Here is a 9,251-nt window from a genome sequence, read left to right as displayed (position 1 = left end):
CATTTCAGCGCATAGGACTAAAGCCTTCACATTGCAACCTACATCCTACCAGATCCCCAATTATACACCTGGGTCGACTGAGTCACAGTCGTGGTTCAAATCTTGCCCAAAGACTTTAGCCACGCAGAAACAAACAGCAGGTAGTGACAGGGCTCAAACCTGTAACGTGTAGATTCCAAGCTGGTCACGCTAACCATTCATCCATCATGAATCATTTTATGAATGAGTTTGAACAAAGAAACAAAAATAGAAAATCGACCAGAATAACAGTTCCATACAATTATTCTGGGTCCAAAGCTACAAAAAATGGCATTATCAGAATAAAATGTACAATAATTCCCACACGACCATAACAAGTCGATGACTAGATCCCCATCATAGAATTCGTTAGTTCAACGAACATCAGAATTCATCGCAAACCGTCATGATTAACATATATATACGTACATACGTATCGTATATGTACATAATATAATACAAACTAGTTAAGATGAAATGTCTACGGTCCAACAAAGTTATAAATAACGGACGTTTCGGGAGGGGTCCAAATAAATTCGGAGGAAATTTGTTGATTCGTCGTCACTGAGCAACTCACTAATGCCCCGGTGTTAAAACAGTGGGAAACTGGAGTTCCCGGAGGAAAGTTAACCCTGCGTTGTTGGAGTCAAACTGGGCATCACCCTTCTTTAATGGCTGGTTGACAACTTTAAATCATTTTGTTTACCTACGTGGCCCAAATGTGCTGTTGACAGGCATCCTGCGGTGATTGTTCAGGAATCCTTCACCTAGGACTCGGATCAATATCTGAGCCTAAGGTAAGTTTTAATCCCGACCCAAAAGTTCAACTGATATCTGACGCAATTTTCTGTTATTTTTGTTTTCAGAAATGATGACGTTGTTCAACAAATTAACACCTTTCAACAAAAGTTACAGGCCGCTGACCACAAAATAGAAAAACTCCAGAACAGCATCGACAAAATAGAGGAGAGAGTTGTTGACAGAATTCTAGAAAATCAACGTGATATGTTAACAATGCTTCTAAATCAATACTCTGAACGACAAAGTGACGATTTCAGAATACTGCAGCGAACAATGTCATCTACGTCACAGAGGTCGTTGATGAACCTCTGCTGTCTAGACTTGGAGTATTGATAATCACATCACGTCTTATCTAATACAAAACCCAAAATAATTATCAGTTTGTCCACTTTAACGACCCCATGACATGTGTCTCGTGTGTTAGTTGGTACACTGTAGAATTACTCACACATAGTATTTGCCAGTGACACGCCTAAAAGATATTCCACATGCAGAACTAAAGCCTGAGTTGACAGCATACGTGTTAGATTGATCGTGTCCATCTCATAAGCCTTATCATCAGAGACTCTCCCCTAAGTGTATATTTGATCATTGAGAAGCAGTCTTTGACCCTTCAACTTTTGCGAGTTGTATTATTTGGCTTCTGCTTTGGGCTACATCCAAGTTGACAATTTCAAGACCTGGTAAGTAGATGTATCTAGTATATTATCACAGAAATTAATAACGTAACGCTTGTTTGTGCTATCAGTATGTAATGAATTAGTTACCCATATAATATTTTTAATTTAACTTTACAACCGAAGGCGAGGGAAACCCAATTTTGTCTGCCTCTCCCCCCCCCCCCCCGCTCCCCTCTCCATTAGACTGGGCAGTTTAAACATGCCATGTGCAATCTACCTTTCCTTGATCGTGTTTAAGTGGTACCAGCCGGACAGTGGCGGTATGTGTACATGTGTCACAGCAATTTTTGATTCACTGAATATGAAGAAGTTTACAGTTCAATTAACTTAGACTACCATACTGTCCTTGTTTGGTTACAAAACGGGACAAAGTTACAGCCAGATCTAGAGTTTGCGTTCTTTTTGTTTGTCAGGATTATATATAGTACTGAAAGGAATATCGTTTCTGCTCGTATGTTCGGGTCAACCCGAACACACAGAGAGAATAGTCAGCTCCTTTTCTTTCTTTCTGTTTGTTTGGAAAGCAATCCGAACAAGCTAGCAGACGTGTACAGAAGAAAGAAATAATGCTATGAGTTCGAATTCACTCATCTGTGTGTCTGTGTATTTATTCCAAGTTATTGAGCTCCAAGATCAGATAACACAGAACATGATGTAGATATGATTCTTTCAAGTTCAAATTTACCAATATTAACCAAGAAATCTCTTATTTATATGTTGGTCACCCGCAATATAAACTTTAAATAGGGTGTCTACAACTTCATTGCCAAAACATTATTTTCCCGTGGGAATATTCAAGTTGATATTACAACTTTGTTTTTGAATTGAATTGAATTTTTATTTCACCGGAAATATAAGATAATAACCATGCAGAGAGGAAAACATTAATAATAACAAATAATATAGTAATAATCAATACACACATACATATTCACACTTGTTTGCAATATAGTACAAATGATACAAAGAAAAGGATGACAGCACAAAGAGCAGCAAAGAGTCATAATGGTAGATCAAAACGAACAAATATATTATAGCACATGTACAGAAAAAGATATTTACATATTTACAGTACAAATTAGAATCAAGAAAAAAGGTGTGTCTTTATACATTTTTTAAATTCATGTCGCTTGTGTATATTCTTAAGTTTGTTTGGTAGGGAGTTCCAATGTTTGGGTAATGCTTTTATTCAGACATGATGTGATTCGTTTTTTGACGTAATTTCAACTCATTAATATGTGTTTATAAAATCAAACCTTTAGAATTACATGTGAATTTGGAACTTGGTATTTACGATGTTGATATCGAAATTCGAACATTCGTCTTTTGAAACTCAATCAAAATCAAACCACAAGCAACGTTACACGTTTCAAAGTTTTACTTGGATTTCACTTGGGCATCGTTAGTCACGCACCAATAACAAGCGGCGGAAATTTTTCAATGGTTATATTGTACATTTCAATACTAAGTAGTCTGGGGTGTTGGTTTACTGTTCTGCGTTTAATGTTATTCCTTTTGTGTTTTCAATTCCACTTCTTCTATACTGATGGTTTCAATGTCTGTATGTGTCTCGACGAATCACGAGCAGCACATTGCTTGGTTTTTGTCGCTCTGCGCATTTAGTAATCGGTATTTCAACAGATTTATATCGATAAATAGCTGTGTTTACATGCTAATTTAGTATAATTCTCCTGCTCTACATGCGACTGTTGGTAACGATAACGCCGTGGTAAGTTTGAATATTTCACACAATAGTTTGATCGGATTTACGACAACTACTTGGATATATGTCATAGTTTGTTTTGAGGTTGATTGGTATGTAGGAATTTACATATGTGGTGACTAATGATCAAAGTCCAAAGAATATATTCAAATAATCTGTTTACGTACTAAGCACATTTGCTGAATTCATCAGGTTTTGTACCAAGGATCACTTGAACCTCAGACATAAATATTCCATCTACTAGTCGAGTTGAACATAAATAAAACAGACGAGTAGGGTACTAATTACACCTGGCCTTTCCTTCTCGTCCAAAACTAAGCTATTCCTTACAATCAGTCAGAAATATCCGCCGATCGTGATAATCATTGTAAAATCTGTGTATCCCGATCGGGATAAATGACCTTTGCATGCTCTGGTGCACATAACTATAACATGGCGCATGTGGAAACAGGTATGTGTGCTTTCTACTACAAAGAAGCCAGGGGTCAGACATAGGTTGCCCACGATAATTTGTCAGTACACACATCTGAAGAGTATTTTGCATCCAATTCTATCTGTTTATCCCAATCGCAATAAACCAATGGTAGTACCATTTAACTCACAAATTGTTTATCCAGATTTGGATAAACAATTGCCCCGATAGGGGAATATTCCTGACAATTTTACCTCAGCTGTATTTCGATATCTCGCTTATTTCCATTGTACATACAGTGAATGTGATTGGAGAGAAAATAACGCTACTTAGTCCATGAGCCAGACCCTGATTTTTAGCCAATTGGTACCAAAATGAGGTACCAAAATGAAAGGCTACCTTTTTCTGTAGTTTTCAAAAATGCTTGGTGGACATCTGTATTTGGTAGCTTTCTAGTAGTAATCTTCATCCAAAGTTACACAACACCATAGTAAAAAAATCAATAATCTGATGGTGGCTTAGGGATGACAATTCACGTTGAAACTGTTTATGTAATGCAACATTCATAAAATATTGAAATAATTGTATAAAATTAAATTATGACTGAGATAATATTGACACCTTTAAATGTTATAATTTGCATATTAATTACATAATTTGCATATGTTTATCCATTCAATAATTTCCTTTTAACAGAAGTTAATTTGAATAAGCATAAATTGTGACGTTTATTCTTGAAAATAATGTATTTAGAAATATTTGATATCTCAACTGCCTCCAGATAAATGATCGTGCCAGATATGAAACCATATAAAGGGTTACTAAGAGGAATGTTCGAGGATGACATGATCAGTTTTGACACAAAAAACTATGTAGGTATCTTTTGACATGGGCTATCTTCTATATAGTGCTCATGATTAGCTGTTATGTTGAAGTTCAATATATTACAAAAAATACTTGTTTGATGTGTTATTATTACCCATAATACAATGCAGCATGACATTTAAGGGGGGGGGGGACTGTATAAGATAGAATGCATCTCGGGGATGTATTTTCCTGAAACTGAAAGTTCTTCAATTCTATCAATTTTTTTTCGATATGAAAGCTGGCCCTTTTGAAATAATATAAGAAATTTGTGGGTTCACAGTTTTGTTGTCAAGGAAATCATCATTCCTTTATTTTTCAATAGTTGATACAGTATTAGGTGGCCATATTGGACTATAAAATAATTGATTCTTGATTCTGACGCCATCTTGTCAATCACATTGCCGCGAAAGTCTTTCGCATATTCGACTTAAATCTTCTGCACTCCTATGCACTGGATCCCAGCAGTATGAGCATAACAATCCTCTTCCATCTTGTTGCCATGTTTTACTCAAGAAACACCCTGAAACAAACAACCTTGACGAGGTCACAGATTATTGCCAAACTCACGCAAAAATCTCGTGATGGTTAAATCAGACTTGCCGGGGACTTGAAGGGAAATATAAATTGGTACGTTACAAGGATTTGGCAACGTGACCAGTTGAAATGATGAAGCATATGTACGATTTTGAACCACATTCTCTTGACATGATAACCTGGTTACAAATTTTGCCATCAACTTAACCCAAGCCAAGTCATCAATTTACCCAACTGAAGAAACAGTCCAGCAAGTTTCACTACAATACGTTAACTCATTCACCCAAACACTCCCCCACCCTACCCCCACAGCACATATTTCAAGTTGCTTTTCAACACCTGCAGCAAGCACTACTGAACTTTAGAGCAGTTGTGCTAACAACTATTATGAAATACTGTTTCTGGCACTGCCCATCGCTACTGAGTCAGTTTAGTATCAATATTAGTAACACGTTTTCAGCAAAGTTTAAGAAATTGAGTGTAACATGCATATTGAGGCGTAACGACCACGTAGAATTTACTATAAAGTATGGATATCACCAGATCCTTGTTTGTGGCGGCAAGAAGCAAAGGCCATTAATGGAGTACAAACGTATTGAGAACAGTCGACAGACTTGTTGGGAACGACCATGTAAATGTGAGTTCATTGATACAGCCAAGATCATTGTTTTGTCTGTAACAGTACGCTAAAAATTAATAATTGAATCAGACACAATTGTTTTTCTATTGACTAAAAAACGAAAGCGGCATTGAAAATGTGTAACAGGTATCAATAATAATAGTTATTATTGTATTTGGTACAGACAGACATGTAGCAGTCACAGAAATTGTTTGTTGTTTGTTTGTTTGTTTGCTTGCTTGCTTGTTTGTTTGTTTGTTTGTTTGGTGAATACATTGTTTTGAATAACGCCTCGGTTATTTGTATTGCTTGTCTGAATTCAAACAGAAAGGTTTATTATATTGAAAGTGTTGTGTCTGGTAACATTGATTGAAGAGATACTAAACCTTATCTGTTAATAGGCAGATGACATTCTACCTGTTGTGATTTTCGCAAAGTTTGACATAGGCCAGCGTTGAGACAACAATGGAATGTAAAGGACGCAATAGGATGTATTTTAAAGCAATATTATGTCTGCTGGTGATATATACAGTGATATTAGGTGAGTTTATAATACTTTGTTTGTGTGTCAGTCGTTGGTATGGACGTTACCTATCACATTACCGTTAAGTTTCCATATGTGTGTTTTTTTCCTTTTGTTTCTTTTGTATGAATTTTCTTTTAAATACAATCGTTTATAGTGACTGTCGAATTCTAGCCATATTGGTTACCAGCTGTGTTTTTTGTTAATTTGATGGTGACTCGAATGACCTTTGGTATAGTCTTTTAGAATCGGTTAGAATCCATTTTAAATTTATACATTCCATGTTGATTATTGTGATTGGTCCATAACGTATTTGAAAAGTAATACAGACAGTTAAACAATGCAGATAACGACTTTTAATGTATATGTGATTCAAATTGGTGAAAAAGTATGTCAGACACATCATACCGAATTTCCGATATGTATGTATTTTTGTTTAGTGTCTATAATTGAATATTTATTACTCAAAACAAGACACGTCGCCACCAAATTGGCTATAATAAGAGGAGCACATCTGTGTTTGCAAGCGTCCAGTTATCTGTATGTCCGTAAAAAAAATGATTCCAAAGCAGAATAGAATCTAGTGTAATGTTGATAATATGAGATTGGCGTATTCCTTAAAAATGATACTCGTTCCCAGTACAAGGCACGTTGGAAAATAAATAGTATTTGTAATTAAGTAACATTGTCTTAACTTTATGGGAAAATAAAAGATTTGCGATTATCTTAAAAACAAGATGGTGAACACCTATATTTCTTTTTGTATTTCAAAAAGGACCAGGAATGATGTCCATTTCACATGGCTGAGATTTGAGGGAACTGGAGACCTTTAGTTTTCAGGGAAACTTATCCCGAGACGTATTCTACCATATTTGATAAACGATATGCTATTCTCGTAAGGCAGGTATAGCTCCATCCACTCTCTATGGGATTCAAATTAGAAATACTTGGTTACAGAAGTATTGAGAAGGCGCAGTCGATAATTGCTCAACATGTATTTAATCTTGTTGAATTTGCAGCTGCAATGGTGTACAAAAGCACACGATATATGGACATCGGTACTCATATACACAGCGGAACATTCAACAATAGAAACAACACAACAGGAGACGGGGAAAAGATGAAACTACACGTCTTGATATTCGCCAGCAAAAGAACTGGATCTTCTTTCCTTGGAGAATATTTCAACCAAAATCCAAGATTCTTCTACAGTCGGGAACCTCTAAAGACGATGACTCAAATGGCTTTACAGAAGAAAATATCGGATGCTTTGTTTGATACCTTGTCAGTAGATGTCGTATCCAAGTTTTTCCATTGTGACTTTTCTGAAGCACATCCATGGTTTTCCTTGTTAACACCTGGCTGCCCATATTCAATCGCTTTGAACGACACCTCAATTTGTCACAGAACTGGTATCCTCAAAAATGTTCCTTTGTCAAAGCAAAATGTGACAGATATTCTGACACCATCTTGTCAAGGGCGTGATCACATCGCAATTAAAGTCATTCGCATGTATGATTTAAATCTCCTGCGTTCATTTGCTCTAGATCCGACTTTAAACATTAAAATCATCCATCTTGTCAGAGATCCCCGTGCTGTCTTTCAATCAAGAAATACAATCAACGAACACAACGAAGATTTTGCTAGAAGAAAAGTGATCGTGGACGAGGTCACAGATTATTGCCGTAATCTCGCTAAAAATCTCGCGATAGCAAGATCTGGTTTATTAGGACTTGAAGGAAAATACAAATTAGTGCGTTACGAGGATTTGGCAACGAGGCCAGTTGAAATGATGAAAGATATGTACGATTTTCTTCGCTTGTCATACTCTCCTGAAGTGGAAACCTGGTTACAAAAAAACACTGTTATTAACACAGGAGATCCTTTCTTAACTAGTAAAAATGCCAAATTTGTTTTGAAAAAGTGGCGTCATGCAATGCCATGGAACAAAGTCAGAGACATTCAAAATAAATGCACTGTAGCTATGGACCTACTTCATTATCATCTGCTAAAAAATGATAAAGATCTGCGTAAGGATTCGATCCCTACATTTCATTAAAGTAATGATAACCACATGGCAATTTACATATACCATACATTGGCATGGCAATCATACCTAGTTCACTCCTGATGATAGGGGTAGACACTTGAATTGCAGGGCCGTAGCCTGATAAAATTGCCCGGGGGGGGGGGGGGGCAGAGCTTTGTTTTGGTGCAAACATGCATTTAAAATTTAGAAAAGTGGCTAATCTACATAAATTTGCATGCAATTTACATAATATCTATTTTAGCATACTCAATTAAATACCATATGTAAGGCCAGAAAAAATTAAAAAGCTGGTCAACAGGCAACCTAACCCATCACATTGGGTAGGTAGGTCGATTTCATTTTGTCAGAATGCTTGCTTGACAAGGATGAAACAAACCATTTAATGATAGCATAATATGTCAGGGCGAGTTTTAATAGATAGAGCTTATTATTCAGTCATCTTGATACTATCTCATGCAATATGTCTGCATAGCTACAGTTAGGAAATGTACGCGATTTACGGTTAAACAAATGTTGTAGCTCCACTCACCCTCTCTTCTCAAAAAATGTTAAGCCCCGCCAAATGAAACTCAAGCATTATTTGAGCCACCCCTTCTGTCACCTACACTGCAGTGGAGATATAAAATTATATGTTACAATGATGCATTAAAATAACAGCGATGGCCAACTACTTCGAACGAGATTACTTTACACAGGATGTGGATTTCACATGCATAAGTATATGTCTCTAATTAGCTCTAACCTATACAAGGGGATACTTAGAGCCAGACACCTTCCATCTTGTTTTGGGAGAAAGACAATTATCACCTTTTGATTGCTACTGATTGGGAGGAGCCACCTCCAAAGATGAAAACAAGTGAAAATGAGACAGTGTAGGGGGCCATTGAGAGGCATAAAATATCAAACCATAGACATAATTTAAAGTCTCACAATGCTTGAATATGGTAATACAATACCAGAATTGAAAGTTCAATTATGTTATGCAGTACATATTATCTGGAAGTGTATTTTGTTGTGCCAGATC

At 36.4% G+C, this 9,251-nt stretch overlaps 1 protein-coding gene across 1 annotated transcript; it reads left to right on the top strand.

Annotated features, from left to right (window-relative positions):
- The first annotated feature begins 1,279 nt into the window (after positions 1-1,279).
- Positions 1,280-8,340, top strand: LOC144434625 (carbohydrate sulfotransferase 3-like). Its single transcript, XM_078123111.1, has 4 exons — positions 1,280-1,502; positions 5,579-5,672; positions 6,056-6,195; positions 7,197-8,340. Exons 3-4 carry the CDS (start codon positions 6,120-6,122, stop codon positions 8,234-8,236), a joined length of 1,116 nt encoding a protein of 371 aa, XP_077979237.1. The 5' UTR covers positions 1,280-1,502; positions 5,579-5,672; positions 6,056-6,119; the 3' UTR covers positions 8,237-8,340.
- Positions 8,341-9,251: the final 911 nt, after the last annotated feature.

Source organism: Glandiceps talaboti, chromosome 4 (genome assembly GCF_964340395.1).
Source record: "Glandiceps talaboti chromosome 4, keGlaTala1.1, whole genome shotgun sequence".
Taxonomy (NCBI): domain Eukaryota; kingdom Metazoa; phylum Hemichordata; class Enteropneusta; family Spengelidae; genus Glandiceps; species Glandiceps talaboti.
The sequence above is the reverse complement of the archived record's forward strand: the minus strand, read 5'-3'. Positions and strand labels throughout refer to the sequence as shown.